The sequence below is a fragment of the Labeo rohita genome, chromosome 14 (assembly GCF_022985175.1).
Source record: "Labeo rohita strain BAU-BD-2019 chromosome 14, IGBB_LRoh.1.0, whole genome shotgun sequence".
Taxonomy (NCBI): Eukaryota; Metazoa; Chordata; class Actinopteri; order Cypriniformes; family Cyprinidae; genus Labeo; species Labeo rohita.
In genome coordinates, this window is record NC_066882.1 from 9,659,463 (window position 1) to 9,677,494 (window position 18,032).

Here is an 18,032-nt window from a genome sequence, read left to right on the forward strand (position 1 = left end):
AAATTCCAGAAAGCCCAATAATATGATCATAATGTCTTTATTTCATTGAATAAATTAGATGCCCGGACCCTCCCCACAAATAAAACATGTACATGTACCCATCTGCAAAGTACCAGAAACATCTTTACAAAAACTGAATGGATAGAAAGACAGGACACAACAACAGACAAACAGGCAGGGTGGTGATTACAACACACCAGAAATCTGTGTAATGGCCATCTGCATTTCTCTTCCTCTGATTCAGTCTCCTGCAATGAGGTCCTCCCAGAAACATCATCTGTTGGCACTGAAAAGAATGATTTCAGGCCACAAGGATTTGAATAAGACAGCAGAGCTCCATGCTGGCCCTCTCCAAAGCAGAAATTAGAAAAAAATAAAACCCAACAGAAAGCTCAGACAAAGGCAGGGGCTTGTAAACATGGCAGAGGATGTGAAGAGATTTAGACATCTGAGATCGGAGGCGAAACCCACAGGCGATATTATTCACAGAACATCACTACTTCGTCTTTAAAAATGTGCAGAAATTGTAACGCATCTTTGCAACTTATTTACCCATAAAAGTGCACAGGAGTAGCTTAAATGCACATATTACTACTCTAAGGTACTAACATGCACCTTTTAGGGCTAGATAAGGTACAAAGTGGCCCCTTTGAAAGAAAAGTTCACTTCCAGAAAAAGTTTACAGATAATGTACTCAACCCCTTGACATACAAGATGTTCATGTCTTTCTTTCTTGAGTCGTAAAGAAATTATGTTTTTTGAGGTAAACAATTCAGGATTGTTCTCCATATAGTGGACTTCAAAGGTGCCGGTGAGTTTGAACTTCCAAAATGCAGTTTAAATGCAGCTTCAAAGGGTTCGCAAAACGATCAGTTATTTTCTAAAAAATAAATAAATAAATAAATAAATAACAATTGATATACTTTTTAACCTCAAATGCTCGTCTTGTCTAGCTCTGCGTGAACTCTGTGCATTCCGGTTTAATACAGTAAGGGTATGTCAAAAAACATTTTCTCCCCCAACTTTAAAATCATCCTACATCGCTGCAGAAGTACCAACCCAGTGTTTACAAAGTGACCATGCAAAGAAGGTCAGACACACTTTAAAAAAAAGAAAAAAAAAAAAAAAAAAAAAAAGTAAAACAGCGATTTTGGAGGAGTTGGAGGAGAAAATGAGATGGGAGTTTTTCAACATACCCTCATATCATACATGCGGAGCAAAACAAGACAAGCATTTGAGGTTAAAAAGTATATAAATTGTCAATTTATTTTAGAAAATAACCAATCATTTCGCTCTTCCTCGGCTGGGATCGTTTAGAGCCATTTGAAGCTGCGTTTAAACTGCATTTTAGAAATTCAAACTCACGGCCACCATTTCATGGAGAACATTTGTGAATTTTTTTCCTCAAAAAACAATTTCTTTACGACTGAAGAAAGAAAGACATGAACATCTTGGATGACAAGGGGGTAAGTAAATTATCAGCAAATTTTTGTTCTGGAAGTGAATTTCTTTAATGGTATTGTTACAAGCCTAAAACTACAATTTCCGCACATACTGACAGTAAGGAAAGGCAGAACACAGAGTTGGTCAGAAACTGCTTACAACTCTTTTTCCAAGTTGCAAGACTGACACAAAACACTTCCTGTAAGATTTTGAGGAAATGTTGCTAATGGACCGAGGCAAAAATGTCACACGCATTGTGGAGAAACAGCTTTGGTGGTTTGTGCTACAATAATATGTTAGCATTGGGGTGATGATTAATACAAGCAAAACGGAGGAGACTTCCTCTTTACACACTGTAGTATAAAACCAGACTGACTGGTGCAAGAAGTTAAAACCCAGCAAAACTATCAGAATTTCCCAATGTGTACTATGAATTCAAGAGAGATAGTAAATGCAACATGAAACACCAACAAAGGACACAAAGACTGTAAACATACACAAGATTACCCCAGTCTGGGTTAGTACAACACTCAACATACATATAAACAGAAGGACCACGACTGCATCTTCATTACACGACAAGACAGATAAAAGACCCAGTGAGCACAACAGTTAAAACGTTAACGTCTCTGTAGCACGACGGGATCCAAAACAGAGCTGTAAAAGAATAAGACCTCAAAAGAATAAAAGTTTCCAGATCTAATGAACGTAACCACATCCACTCAAGGTGACTAAGAATTACAGGAGTGGTTGTGCCATCATAACGGACTGAGGAGGAGAGCAGAAACTGTGTTTCTGAAGGATAACAGACTTGTATTCATCTGTGGAGGACATCCAAATGCCCAGTGCTGAGGACAACTGTGTATGAGACTGGAAAACATAAATAACATGTGCACACAATGCCAGCTGATTCATCATGATTCAGATAGAACTAAGTAAAGATCATAGTCCAGACTTCTCCTCCACTCTGAAAGGTAGTCGATTGTCAAAGTCACCTCTCTGAAGGTCATTTTTGAAGGAGGGAAGGAAGAGGGCATGAGACAGATGGAAAATGGTGCTCCGATGGGAGCATTTAACCGGCAGCAGCAGTCAATACAATATTCACAACATGGCTTTCCTTTAGTGTAACAAAGTCATTGAGTGCCCGTGAGTCACATCCACACACATTCAGTCAGATCTGGTCGGGAATATTGGATTTGGCATTACAGCACTCAGAGGTTAAAACCAGAGAAAGTGGGGTTGCACATAGCATTATAGATGCTACAGTCATCAGAGGTTTGTGAGGGTTAAAGTGTAGTTATTAATACTACATAAAGATAAACTTATACCTATTCCTCTGAAGCAGGAACAGAAAAACAGCGTAACTTAACCAATGGGCAGTGTCTGTGCAAAACAGGCACTATCCAACAGTGCCAAACTTTTATTTTAGTGCAGGGTGACCTAAGTATCTCCCAGAAGACCAGCTGCAAACACACCTAAAGTGTCTTTTTGCTTCACCTGAACACTTCTGAGAAAAGGCATGACACCTTGTTATGCGGTCCTCTTCCTTAGTCCTCGTCGCCTGCCATTAGGAAACCCAATATGAAGTCGTTGGTTTTCTGCCGGTCTTGTGGCGTCTGCTTGCCGGCAAGGTTGGGAGGAGGCCGAATGAGGAGACTTGCGAAAAGAGTAGCTGGGGAAGAGGTACGAAAGGAGATGTAACAGTAACGCACCTGTGTGTTTGTAAACTGCTGGCAATAGAGAAAGTCAGACTCACCCAGGAGGTTGGCGCTCAGGTTGTTGTCAATCGAGTGTTTGAGTAATTCTCTCAAGAAGGCCATCAGGTAGCGGAACACATTGCGATGGGCGCGTGGGAGCTGAGATATTAGCTGCCGTTTAGAAAAAAAAAAGAATTAATTCTTAAACTTAGGCAATTTTTTGGAATTGCAATTTTGGAATTAAAATACACTTTGAATCTTAGATTTTCTAACGAGGTCTCAGACTTTTGGAAGCCAATGTATCTTGCATGCTTGTCTTAAGATCATTTCAGATAGAATTCCACGAGCAATGTGTTACAAAAAAAAAAAAAAAAAAAAAAAAAAAGAAAAAAAGGGAAAATTGTGGTTGGATGGTTTTGAACAGTAAGACTTTTAATTTTTTTTTTTAAAGAAGTCACTTCTGCTCACCAAGCCTGCATTTATTTGCTCCAAAATACAGCAAAAAGCAGAATAATGTAGAAATATTTTTACTATTTAAAATAACACTTTTCTATTTGAATATATTTAAAAATGTGATTTATTCCTGTGACTGAAAAAGCTGAATTTTTAGCATCACTATTCTAGTCACATGATCATTCAGAAATAATTCTCTCTCTGATTTGCTGCTCAAAAAAACATTTATTATTATTATTATTATTATGTTGAAAACAGCAGAGTAGAATTTTTTCAGGTTTCTTTGATGAATAAAAAAAAAAATCTTTTGTAACATCATAAATGTCTTTATCATCACTTTTGATCAGTTTAAAGCATCCTTGCTAAATAAATGTATTAATTTCTATAGTTTCTTCTCTGAAGACTGGAGTAATGATGCTAAATATTTAGTTTTGATCACAGGAATAAATTACATTTTAAAATATATTCAAATAGAAAGCAGTTATTTTAAATAGTAAGAATATTTCACTTTATTACTGCTTTTGCTGTATTTTGGATCAAATATATGTGGGCTTGGTGAGCAGAAGAGACTTATTTACCAAAAAAAAAAAAAAAAAAAAACCACAACACGTTCTTACCGTTCAAAAACTTTTGACTGGTAGTGTACATATATATAAAAATATATTAATGTACAGTTTTTTTAAAATACATTTTAATATTTTTGAAATGTGGCAATGCTGTTTTTACTTTTCACTTTTGATCAATTAAATGCATCCTCACTGAATAAAAGCATAAAATAAAAATAAAGTAATAATAATAATAAATATATAAACTCAAAAAAAAATATACACACAGTACTGTTTTAAAGTTTGGAGTCAGCAGGATTTATATATTCGTGTGTTTATAGCAGTATAATAATAATAATTTTACACACAGTTATATTAATAGTTCTATATAAAGAAATGCTATTTAAAGTTTACTTTTTTGTTTTTGTTGATTATCACAAATAAACAGCAACTGAACTGCATAGTTTAGACCCCATTATTAATTCTGTACAAGTTACAATAGCTAAGAGACAATTTCTTACATATAAATAAAACTGACACCCAAATGAATCAGCATCAAAACACACTCAATGCAGATTTATATGGAGAGCTTGTGAATAGGAACTGAAACAAGAACATATATAGATTGCTAGAAGTACCACAAATAGCATATTAAATACATAGTCTTGACACTACCAATATAGTTACTGCCATGCATGCATGTTTACCTGTTTGCACAGGCGGCTGTCGTGAGAGCATTCGAGACAGCGCTGATAGAGTTCATAACACAGCACAGGCTCAGGAAGAGCCTCCAAGAAGATCAATAGTGCTTCGGCAACTGAGTGATTAGAGCCAGCTTAGAACCAACAGTCAAGAAAAACCACGGTAAACCATGAGAATGCACATTTTAGCATCAAATATGTGGCAGTGAGAAAAAGAAAAAGAAAGGGAGAGAAAGGAAAGTACACAGCGTCTCTAGGGATGTCTCGAACACCATTACAGCAGGTCAAAAGAAACATTCTCAGTAGCTCAGGGATAAATTGTGTGGGAGAATCCAGCCAGTCAGAGCAGTTTTAAAGAGAGCCACTCTGTCGCATTCACTCAAGTGACAGACATTAGCATTTCTATGCTAAGTAACTCTGAGAGCCCTTTAAAGAGGTCTGTACCAGACAGTAATCTATCTGCTGGGAAAAACTCATCCTTTCCATATATAAACATATTTATGTATCTTTTGGTGGGAAAGGATACGGATGAATTCAGGAATGCTGGTGTCCAAGCAGTCAATAATACTTTGTAGCTCGTCTTGCAGGCCAGGAGTCTGGAAAAGGTCCTCCTGTATAAAATAATATTAATTAAAAAAACTCATTAGCAATTTGAGATGTTATGGTTAATCATTGGTAAACATATGCTGTATTTTGTTTACCTGCTGGCAGGCCTTGGTGTAAAGGTGATTAACAAGCAACCAGACCTCTTTGGGAATCTTCAGAGGTTTATCCTCTGTTCCAGCACTGTCCAACAAGAAACTAATCCGGGTTTTCTCCTGTGAAATTGAGAAATTATCACCATCTTACAAACTATATTTAAGGCTGTATTCAGTTTAAGAAGAGAGCCATAATATTTCTTGTAGCACTTTCCACAAATACAGCACATTTTAGTGACCCATTATTTAAAGCACTAGATCATATACTTCTGTTTACTCTTGGTTGAACTATACTTTCTCTGTTGTATTCATTAGTAAAATCATAAAACACGGTTGGAATGATATTTGGTTTAAGTGGAGCTGCATGTTTTTCTGCCAAAATAACAACTAAATTTTTAAAATTCTTAAAACTGTTATAGCCCAGAATTAACCTAATTTGTGTAACATCAGAAGGAAAACACTAACAATATATATATATATATATATACACATATACATATACATATACATATACATATGTATATACATACACACACTACCAGTCAAAATTATTTGATTTTTAATACTCACCAATACTCACACTCACTGCTCACCAAGCCTCCATTTATTTGATACAAAGTACAGCAAAAACACAAAAAAAAATTGAAAATGTTTTACCATTTTAAATAACCATTTTCTATTGGAATATATTTTAAAATGTAATTTATTCCTGTAATTTCAAAGCAAAATTTTAGCATCATTACTACAGTCACATGATCCTTCAGAAATCATTCTAATATTCTGATTTGTATTTTGGATCAAATAAAATGCAGGCTTGGTGAGAAAAGAATTCTCTAAAAACCATTAAAAAAACGTACTGTTCAAAAACGTTTGACTGGTAGAGTATATAAAGTCTCTTATGCTTACCAAAGCTGCACACAGCTGCATACAGTTAAAACAGTAATTGTGTGAAATAATATTACAATTTAAAATAACTGTTTCCTATTTTAATGTATTTTAAATGTATTTAATGTATTTTATTTATTTTTATATATATATATATATATATATATATATATATATATATATATATACATATATATATATATATATATATATATATATATATATATATATACATATACATATACATATATATATATATATATATATATATATATATATATATATATATATACATATATTTTTGTTTATTTTTTTTAAGAATTTGCACCTTATTTGTGGAAAGTGCCTTTAAAAATACTGATGATTGTTAAGATTGTTCCAGTACAACAGTGGAGAATGACCATTGTGTTAAAACATGAAAACATGACACTTATAACAAATTCATCCATGTGACATCTGAAAAAAGGCGACAAATAACATTGCTCTCTCTCTCATATACAGACGCAGAAATGTATTACATGGAGATAAGTGACAGCCCCGGAACCACTGAACAATATAAGGGGACTCATGCAATTAGTAGGATTGCAACACATGCTGAGCCACAGAGGCAAAAACAACTCTGAAGAACAGTCAGCTCCAAATAACAAACACTGATTTGTGAGGCTGGTTTCACCATGCTGTGAGCTGCTTTCTCTCTCTACTAATCTAATATTGCTGGCTGGTGAGCAGTGAGCTGGGTGGGGAAAGGAGGGGCAGAAATCAAGCTGAGAGATTCAAGCCTCAGTGACTTTCATTAGCCTGAAACAGCAGAGTGACTGCAGCAAGCTGACCAGTAGGAACGGGCAAGCACATCGAGACACTGTCACACTGGGACAAACATTTAAAAACAGGACCAAGTCACCCTCAATCACACATGTAGGCCGCAATAATAGCAGCCGTTTTATTATTGTATAACCTAATAAGTCTTTTTCTTGGATGAAACGGGAGTTTACCTTTTCCATGCAGCTATCCTCTCCCTGAGAGTCATGCAGACCCAGAATGATTGGTCGAAAAGGAACAGTCAGAGAAGAAAAGGAGTAAAAGAAGGGAGGAGAGATGAGACAATGGAGAAACATTGCGTAATCCGTGAGAACACAGAGCCGGTATTGCATAATCACAGATAAGCAGCTTTTGGCTATCAAAGGTGATACAGTAACTGAACAGGAAAGAGATAGAACAGCAAATAATTAAGATGACTGACTACTCTCTAAATGAAAAAGTAATCATATTTTGAGAATATAGCAGAAAATGGAACAGCATGAGCGGTTTGCACGATGACATATTGCAGTATCGCATCAAAACATTATCTCTCTACATGACTTCCTCATTTTAGCCTCAAAATAGAATCCTGTCAAATGTGAAAGTCTTTTCTTATATAACATCTGGGGGCAAAATTCCTTGGCACTGTCTGTCACGACTTTCCATTGGCAAAGGAAGGAAGACAACTTTTGCATTTTGTAACATCAGCCCTACTTAGCCATGATTATAATCAAAGTCCCTTTCAAGGAAAGTCTGTTCACTTGGCGGCCATATTTGCAATGCCTCCAGGCAGCTTATCCAAGACCAAGTACTATCTAAATGAATGTGGGAATTCTGAAATCTCAAAAACTGCTTGCTGAATTCGCAATTAAATTACATATTTCAAATCAACAACAAAATCTGAAACGAACTGCCCCATGAATGTTGCTTCTTATGCTCACATAGTGTTTAAAAAGCTTATTTTTCAAGCTAGACCAGCTAATGCGCATACGCACTTCTAACAGCCGCTGTAGTGATGCAATGACATTACCCATCAACGATTGGCTCTTTTATTTAGTATATGGGACTATTCTGCCATATTGCGCATTGCAGTTTTACCCATTCAGAAATATAGGAGTGAACGGTCTTTGTATTTCTTTAGTCTTTGTTATAATCCATCAAACCAACTAAACCTGCGACATGTGCCTCACCAGATCGATGAGTTTGGTGATGGGAATCTCGCGGATGGGCTTCTTCATACGGCACAGGGTCTCTAGAGATGTGCCGAAACAGCTGGGCAGGTAGTTTCCCGCGACAGTGATGAAGTAGTCTTTCCCCCGGTCCAGATGAAGCACAAGGATGTCCTCGATTTTATCCTCACCAGAGTTTAGCAGCGTCACAGAATCTTTGCTGACATACACCTCCAGGAAGATCTCTATTTTCTCATCTGCAACAAATAGGAATATGAGAATCTGGACGACGCGCAGTCTGCACACCAATCAAAAACATTGAAGCAGCTGACATTTTACTATCTTCAAAGAAAAAGGAAAAAGAAAAAATTAATTCGTTGTTTTCATCATTTGGCAAAATGATTCATTCACAAGACTGTGTTTTAATTAATGAGGCACTCAAATTATTTGATCACAATACCAAAACTGAAATTAGATTTCATTTAGTCAACAAATGAAACAGAAAATAGTGTTGGCAATAAAATTTGGGGAACTGAAGTCAGTCTGCAGTTCAGAGGTCTGGACTCTGAACTGCAGAGGCATAGTAAAGTTCTTTGGCAACAAATTTCTAAATATTGCTACTTAAGGATAAGGTTTTAAACCCAAAGTGTGAATAAGCACAAAATATGCTGATTTTGTTTGTTTGTTTGTTTGTTTTTCTATGGCAATTTCCAGTAAAAACCATTGGTCTTTATGGAATGAACAACATGGATACAAATTAAACATACTGACAAAAACTGTTTTTGTTTTTCCCAAATTCCATTTTATTTTTTTTCTGTTTGAATTTTTCTGGATTCCATTTTTTCCAGTTTAAATTTTTTAGACTCTGTTTTAATGGTTAAATAAAAAAAAAAAAACGGATGACTAATTAATTGAAATCATAAAAATGTAACAGCAATTTATTAAAAGTTAAACAAAAATATAATTTTTAATGACTGTTTTTTTTTTAAATCCAGTTTTATTTTTAACAAATTATGTGCTTTCCATTATTTTTTCCATTTTAATGGTTTCATTACATTTTAATAACCAAAAGCATCTCTAATTAACTGATTTTTGTTTTTCAGAAATGCTGTGTTAAAAAAAAAAAAGAAAAAAAAAAAGAAATTCTGGTAAATATTTTTTTCTGGTAAACATTCCTTAAAACTAATGTTTAATAATTGTATTACTAGTAGTAGTACTATCATTACATTAAGCAATATATTTCTGTCACAGTTTCTTCAAGTTAAACCAGACTTTTATTTTGACGGGTTCCTGCGAATACCTTTAAGTTTCTCCTTGTGTTATGATATGAAACGTTTTTTCCCCCTCAAAAGAACATTAAAATGCCCATGAAATAACATTTCTAGAGATTATGTTTTTAATTATGTGTTCATGTACTCATATTTAGGCGGCAAAGGCAGAAAACACTGCAAGTGTCACACGTGCTTCAGTATGTGTGCCATTCATTCACACAGAGACACAGAGAACAGGCAGGATTCATATTTAAATAGTATTTTTGTGACTTAATATTCACAGACACTAGTCCATACTGCATTTTGATTTATGTACTGACCTACTTTTCATTTATTCATCCAAAATTTGGCACATTCCGTGTTTTACAGTGAATTCCGTTTTTATGACTGGATTCCACATCGCGGAAACCATTATACAAGATTCATTTTTATTTGTTGACATATGAGATACTCACTAGGATCTAGTACTCCTTCACTGGGCTCAGCACGTAGCCAGGGCTTACAGTATTGAGAGTCATTGAGTTTGGGAATGAAGGCAAAGGTGCAAGCGACCTGTCCGTCATTCGCGATAAGAAAACTCTGACGCTGCAGCTGACGGAACTTCACATTCTCAAAGGCAAACTATGGAATAAAGAACAGGTATAACATGAAAATGAAGCTGTAAGCAAATACACTACCATTCAAAAGTTTTTGGCAAAGCTGAATATTCAGCAGGCATTCTTCAGTGTCACATGATCCTTCAGAAGTCATTCTAATATCCTGGGTGCTTAAAAACATTTCTTGTTATGATCAATCTTATTATCCATTTATGTGGATACCATAATATATTTTACATTTATGTATGTAATACACAGTATCCTCAGAGTGCACTGATTCCAGGTGATGCAGATCAATTTATTTTTACTGTTCTTTCATGTTAAAGACACAGCCCGGCGCATTTAGACTGAAAGCACCTACAGCACATGTGATTAGCCGAAAATCCACTCAGAGTCCAGAGGAATGCTAAGATCGTGCAAACATTATTGATCCTCCTCTGATATATATAGTGGGATCTTAAAAAACTGCAGTCAGGCCTACGGATCGATGCAGAGAGAGTTTGTCAGAGGATACACTTCCCTGTCTGGCTCCCTTTCATTACTTACCTCCCGTTGTGTTAGGGACAAAGAGGGCAGAAAGTCATTTTCCATTCTGTCCATGTCCCGCACGATCTCTTCGAACACCTTCTTGTAGCGCTGCTCAATCACCATCTTCACCTGCAGCACATACATAAAATCAATGCAATGCTCTCAACTCCTTTATTAGAGCATGATGAAAGAACTAAACCTTACTCCGATACTGAAGAGAGAGCTGACAGGTTTGTGGTCACTGGTCTTCAGCTCCATGTGACTGCGGTAGTGAAGCTGCTTTACGTTGCTCCCCCTCCAGAGGATACGGTCGCACCAGGCAGGGACTCGACACTTCCCACTGTGGATGACAAAAAACAAATTATGACGTGCCTAGCTCATTTTAAGATAATCGAACAATGTTTAAAGGAAGATCTCCTAATTTTAAAGAACTGTACCTTGAGTCCCATCGGTCCGATTTAGCATCATATTTGTAAGTTGGGGTGAAATTAATCTCCCCTTCCATGAAATCAGTGAAGGCACGTTTAGTCTTCCTCTGGATGTTCAGCTGGCAAAGGTGAAACAGAACATGCTATTAAGTGTGCTTTTAGAGCAAAAATGGAAGTCTAGAGTGTCTTGCTAAAGTACTCATGTTTTTAACTGCTTTAAATTACTTTTTTCCCCACATCAGTCTACACTTCATACACCATAATGACAAAGCACAAAATAGGTTTGTAACAACTTTGCAAATTTATTAGACATTAAAAACTAAAATGATTCCATTGCATAAGTATTCACATTTTTTCTGGGACACTTGAAATTTAGCTCAGGAGAACTCATATTACTTGTAGATGTTACCACACGTCAAGTGGAGGTAAACTGTGGCAAACTCATTTGAATGAGGATGATTTGGAAAGGCAAACACCTCTTAGAAAAGGTCTAACAGCTGAAAATGCATATCAGAGCCCTGAGGTCAAAATAACTGCCTGTAGAGCTCAGAAACAGGCTTGCGTCAAGGCACAGACCTGGGGAAGAGTTCAGAAAATTTTTTTTACTGCATTGAAGGTTCACAGAAGCATGTAGCCTCCATTATCCATAACAGAAGATGCCTGGAACAACTAGGACTCTTCCTAGTGCTGAGCAATTGATGTGCAAAGCTTGTGGCATCAAACCCAAAAAGACCTGAGGCTGCAAAGGTGCTTGAACTTGAAGTACTGAGTTAAGGGTATGAATACTTATGCAATGTACTTATTTCAGTGTTTTACTTTTAATAAACTTGCAAAGTTGTTTTTTGCTTTGTCATTATGTTGTATTGAGTGTAAATTAATGTGGGGAAAAAAGTTATTTAATGTAGTTTAACATAAGGCAGCAATATAAAATATGAAAACAAATGAAGGAGTATGAATACTTTCGCAAGGCACTGTATATTTGACTTCCACTTCCACAGAACTGCCATATACACACACAGGAAAAAGAAAAGAGGAAGCAACAAAAGATAACCTTAAAACAGATAAATACAGTGGAGTGCATAAATAAAGGAAACCACTAATCCACACACCTTTGTGTTTTTTAAATTCAAAATATTAATAACTAATAATAGAGCAGGGCTCAACGCTAAGTTTTTTTCTACTGGCCCAATATTTCCAATATTTTGCGCATTGTGAACCGTGATCTTGCTCTGCCTGCTACAGTATTTTTTTTCTCTTGTGTTCATCTTCAGCACCTCTGGCCTCTGTTAATGGATGTTAAAGAGTTTGTAATATTTCCACACACATGGCATTTTGAAAAATCATTGCATGCAGTTCGCGTACAAGCACAGAGATCGGTTAAAATATGTCCGGTCGATCGGTGCATCTGTACTCCACTGTATAAATTAAGTATGGATTGATCATTGTTAAAGCTACAAAACTAATCGTAAAGATGAGTATTTTGACAAACTTTTGTAGGCTATTTTTCCGTCACAAATGAATGTCTTTTACGCTGGCCCCGGGCCATCAGAGTGATTTTTTTAAATGTTATATTTACCTGATCATACTCCTGAAGCCTCCGTAGCTCTTTCTCAGCGATAAGTCTTTTTACCTCCCCAGCATCAGGCAAACATAGCCTGTAGTTGAGATCTCCAAGCCAAACCACCACACTTAGAGGAGAAATCATAAACACTGAACCATTAAAAACAGACCCAATATCAGCGTTAAAAATTCTGTTATCTCATCATAGGAAACCAGTTTTAAAAACAGCTACAATGGACACACTAGATGTTGGTGACACTCACTCATGTTTGACTATACTGAGAGGGGGGTATTCCAGCAGGTGGAAACTCATGCGGGCACATATGTCTTTGTAGTCCTGGTTCCGCCGCTCAAAGTCATCCACATGAGCCGCCAAGTGAGAGTTTACGAAGCAGAAGCTGGTATTATGGAACACGAAGCGCACAGCCACTCCTCCTTTATTCCCCTACAGAAAGGAAGAGTAATAAAAGTGGGTTAATCTTATCAGGTCACTGACACTGATCTGCTTATTGAAAAGATGTATCCACCATTTTGTGGTAATTTGTGTAATCAATACGATGCCAAGATTACACTATATCTAATGCAAATATAACAAAAGATACACATTACATGCCAAGTGATAGGCTAAAAGTACTTCCTGTTTTGACAAACCACTTCCTATTGTTGCAAATTCAAACGTACCATTTTATTCATGAGGCCAGTTCCCACAGACTCAGAAGCCACCTCTCGAATGTGATGTTTGTGCTCCTTGTTGACATACACCACCAACATCATTCCAACTAAGCGAATGATACGTATCTGAAGGCAAGATGCAAAGCCTCATTAAAAGTTCACTCAAATAAAAAAGCAAGGACCTAATACTTTCATCTGTTGACTGTAAAATGGGAAGACTAGACTTTAAAGGTCCATGTGTTGACAATTTTAAATGAAACAGGAAGACAGGGAGGGACAAATCAAACATTCCTGCCCCATTTTTCAGTGTATGACAGCCACAATCTCATCCATATCGCTATATACCATTCTCGGCAGAATTCAAATGGCTCTGATATGTTTTGTGGTCTATGCTGACTAACGCACATGATCCGCTCCGTGCCTTTTGTGTCTTTGGACCGGAGCACACTGTGTGCGTGTGTGCTGTGGCTGTTCGTGCGATACAAAGCGAAACCAGACTTAATTCGCCTCTATTCGTCTGAATCGTGCCCTATACCCTATATAGTGAACTATGTGCCATTCACCATAGAAAATCCAAATTCTGTGAACAGGTGATTGATTTCAGATACAGCTTCAGCTTCTATTTAGAGTGTAGGGGGCAGGACGCTTTGGATTCTAGAGAGCATTTGATTGGAAAGTTTGATGAGAAGCTGAAGTGCAGAGTGATGTCATCAAAACCGTTGACCCATATTGGCAGAAGTTAGAGACTGTAAGTTTTGAATGCTTATATCTTGTAAATGCAAATTTTGTCATTGTTTTGGAGCACACTAGCTTACAGCTAACCTTAAGGCTAAGCTAGTCATACTAAAAGACAAAAAAATTCATTTTTGATTTAATGGGGACTTAAATGTTGAATCGCTAAAATCAGCTGTCATTTACTCACCCGTATGTATCTGGCTTTAGGATGGAGGCTTCTCTCAACTGCATCAACCCATAACTGTTCTTTGGATGAGTCCATATAGAAAAAGGCCTCTGTGCTCAGGTCCAGCTCCTGAAATCTGCAAATAACAGAACAAATCAATAAGAACATAATCAATCAACTCTTTGAATGGACAATTAATAATGTACAACAATATATTTAAAGATTAGGTCACTTCCAGAATAAAAATTTCCTGATAATTTACTCACCCCAATATCATCCAAGACGTTTATGTCTTTCTTTCTTCAACTGAAAAGAAATGAAGCTTTTTGAGGAAAACATTTCAGATTTTGCTCCATATAGTGGACTTCAATGGTGGCCAACAGGTTGAAGTTCCAAATTGACCTTTCAATGCTGCTTCAAAGGACTCAACATGATTCTGCCTGAGGAATAAGGGTCTTATCTAACAAAATGAACAAAATGCACTAGCTTGACCTTGTGCATTACGTAATCACGCACCCATGACGTAGGTGGAAGTACTGAACCAGTGTTTACAAAGTGAACATGCAAAGAAAGTCAAACATCCTTTAGGAAAAAAGAAACGAAATTGGATGATTTTTACGTTTTTCACCCTACCCTACCTTGCGAGCATGACCTTTCCAACATGATTACATAAAAATGCACATGCGCATTGCAGAGCTAACGCAAGGTGAGCTTTTTTGTTTTTTTTTTAAAACAAAAAAAATATATATATATAATTGACCAATCGTTTCACTAGATAAGACCCTTATTCTTCATGGAGCCCTCTGAAGTTGCAACGAAACCGCAAATTGGACCTTCAACCTGTTGGCCACCATTGAAGTCCACAATATGGAGAAAAACCCTGAATGTTTTCCTCAAAAGCTTAATTTCTGTTTGACTGAAGAAAGAAAGACATGAACATCTTGGATGACATGGGGGTGAGGAAATTATCAGGAAATTTTAATTCTGGAAGTGGACTAATCCTTTAAGGGTGAAATATTTACTGTCTGTCCCACTGGACAGCTATAATGACTGTTTTCAAACATGTTTCCCATATACTGTCCATGCTCATGATCTGCCACTCACCCCAGTGCGTAGACATCTGGAGGGTCTGGGTCAGAGCACAGCCAGGGCTCCAGACTGCTGTCAGGAGACTGACCATTCACATTCCATGTTCCAATGAAGAACCTGTAAACGGTCCCTTAATTAAATGCCGGTAATGAACTGGAACAAAACCAATGACACATTTTCAGGCATACCACATTTACCTAAAGTTCTTAATGTCCACATAATCTTTCTCCTTCTTGCTTAGGCGATACTTGAGCAGGCCTTCCCTTGACCCTGCATGGCTGCTCATCATAGCCTGTCTCATGGTGTAGTTGGATGGGCTGTCAGACCAGGAAGCAGAGCGGTCTACAGACTGAAATCTTTAAAGACAAACAGCACTGAGTTCAACACAGCTAAAAGAAAATCCACAGGCTTCTGCATTTAAGACCAGCAGCACTCACTCATTTCTGACAGGTGTGGAGTTCTGTGCAGATGGCGGCCTTTCTTTGGTAGTTGGGCCTGCCGTGTGGTTGGTCGATGGTGTGTATGTGCCCTTACGAGGGGGTAGAGGGGGCAGTGGTGGAGGAGGTGGATCTCGTATACGGTTTTTCTGGTTCTTCTTCTCTTCAAAGCCAAAATCAGTGGCCAGTGCGAGGGCGGAGTCTATAAAAACAGAGAGGAACAAACCAGCAGGATTGTAAATAATAAAGTGTTCACTAGCAACTACTGTCTTTGGTGTATCTACCCATGCAACCCAATGTAGATATTGTAATGTTCTTGTGCCATACCTCTGATTAAGGGCTTTACTAAAGTGCTATTGTTGATGTTATTTGAGGTGGATTTGGAGGTTCCTCTTTGAGGCGGGACTGGAACAGGTACAACAGGCTCCATCTTCCTTGGCAGTGAACTCCTCTCAGCTAAAAATTACCATTTAACAGTGATGTTTCATATATTTATGCCATGGCCAATAGCTTTCAAAATGTCTTCAGCAGTAGAAAATGAACTTTTTGATGCAAGACCAAAAATATAAATATGTACATTCAAACAGCCTCAGAGAGATATGCACGACAAAAATCAACCTGTCAGAATAAGCCAAAACCAAAAGAGAAACAAAACAAGAAAAGCAGGTTTCATGGTTTTCCATTTTAAATATTTTCATGACCTGGACATTTTTTTTTTTTTTTTTTTTTTAAATCTGACTATAAAATAAATCTATGACTGATTCGATTTTTTAAACGATATACTGATGTCAATGGACAGTGAAGGAGCTTCTAAGGTAAGAGTTTAAAAAACAAGCTGAGCTGAATTACAATCAGTAAGGTAACAAATCAGATGAATCACGCACCAGGTGGCCTAACCTTTGATATGATTGTGGCTGTAACAGCGTGAATTAAAGTAAACCAACACTGAAGAGTTACATGGGTCAAACTTTCTGTCTGACACTAAGGTCAAATTCTTCCAGGAAGCATTCATTACCGACAAACCTATAAATCTGGGTGTTGGTTACCCTGGTAAATAAATGATTAGAGTAGTTAATAAATAAGAAATGCAGCTTGATGTTGGTGGCTGCATCCTGTGCAGGGAAAACGAGGTATCACCTTGCTGTTTGGCCTTTGTCACATGCTGTAAGAAGGACTGAGTGTGAACGTCATCCTGCAGCTCCAGGTGGAGCTCCGGCGTTCGCTCGCCTTGCAGACGAATCCGTACCGTCGCTGTTGAGGAACACGGTGTCATATTCTCATATCCAAACATCACAGCTATGCAGTTTATTTTTTAGCAAAAGCACTTTGCTTAAGTGAATCATTATTTATTAAAGCAATATGCATTAAGAAACCTGCCCAAGTATATAAATCGCATAGAAAATGGTGCATATAAGCTACTACGATTTCATACAGTTTCTAAAAAATAAAATGGATAAGAGCAGCAATAAGCTGCTTAATCTGAATGCTGCTACAATAAGCTGCTTACGGACAGATAGATATGAATTAACTATAAATTATGTAACAATTATTTGAAATACACTTGATTTATACTCTATGCTGATGACACTTAGTAAAATTACTTAATCATGAAAATCTAAAAATAACAATGAATTATATAAAACATACAACTGAAAAGCAGGCTAATTAAAAACTTACTGTTACACGAGATGTCAATGAGAAGTGCTTCTTCAGCCTCTAAAATAACAAATTAAAGAAAGTCAGTGGCAGATTTTAAGAGGACTGTACCAGGAAATATAAAACATAGCCTGCCCTCTATGGTGACAAATGATTTTCAAATATTTGATCAGGAGGAGAGATTTTATCATTCAAAACAGTGCTTGTTATCTAAGCCTCGCTGACAGAGACCAAAGGTGAGTTCATAAAGGGAGAACAATATTATAGTGAGGACAAACGCATTTACACTGTTACAAAGTCCTTCTGTAAACTATAAATAGTCATTAGAAGCTTACCTCGAACTAACTGAAAATGGTTATTGATGGGGATGGACAGCTGGGGTACTGGGCTTAATACAATTGCTTCAGGGTTTGCCAGAATATCCAACCTAGCAACAAGAGATTCATTCATGAAATGCTGTACGAATACATAACCTGTTTCACAAGACTTCCTTTATCAATTCATT

At 36.9% G+C, this 18,032-nt stretch overlaps 1 protein-coding gene across 2 annotated transcripts in view; it reads right to left on the reverse strand.

Moving 5' to 3' along the window:
- Positions 1–21: 21 nt before the first annotated feature.
- The window catches only part of ocrl (OCRL inositol polyphosphate-5-phosphatase), a 29,261-nt gene continuing 11,250 nt past the window's right edge, over positions 22–18,032 (reverse strand). Inside the window, exons 3-24 of one of the 2 annotated variants that reach the window (XM_051127247.1) lie at positions 17,863–17,954; positions 17,549–17,587; positions 17,009–17,122; positions 16,199–16,327; positions 15,872–16,073; positions 15,632–15,790; positions 15,450–15,551; positions 14,367–14,481; positions 13,454–13,570; positions 13,036–13,217; positions 12,789–12,900; positions 11,222–11,331; positions 10,989–11,124; positions 10,803–10,913; positions 10,116–10,281; positions 8,411–8,646; positions 7,415–7,438; positions 5,541–5,657; positions 5,366–5,450; positions 4,846–4,973; positions 3,200–3,311; positions 22–3,115 (exon numbers count right to left, since the gene is read on the reverse strand). In XM_051127247.1, coding sequence (XP_050983204.1) covers positions 2,991–3,115; positions 3,200–3,311; positions 4,846–4,973; positions 5,366–5,450; positions 5,541–5,657; positions 7,415–7,438; positions 8,411–8,646; positions 10,116–10,281; positions 10,803–10,913; positions 10,989–11,124; positions 11,222–11,331; positions 12,789–12,900; positions 13,036–13,217; positions 13,454–13,570; positions 14,367–14,481; positions 15,450–15,551; positions 15,632–15,790; positions 15,872–16,073; positions 16,199–16,327; positions 17,009–17,122; positions 17,549–17,587; positions 17,863–17,954 — 2,713 coding nt within the window. In that variant the 3' untranslated portion in view covers positions 22–2,990. The remainder of the gene's footprint in view (positions 3,116–3,199; positions 3,312–4,845; positions 4,974–5,365; positions 5,451–5,540; positions 5,658–7,414; positions 7,439–8,410; positions 8,647–10,115; positions 10,282–10,802; positions 10,914–10,988; positions 11,125–11,221; positions 11,332–12,788; positions 12,901–13,035; positions 13,218–13,453; positions 13,571–14,366; positions 14,482–15,449; positions 15,552–15,631; positions 15,791–15,871; positions 16,074–16,198; positions 16,328–17,008; positions 17,123–17,548; positions 17,588–17,862; positions 17,955–18,032) is intronic. The other variant, XM_051127248.1, reaches the window with a different exon arrangement.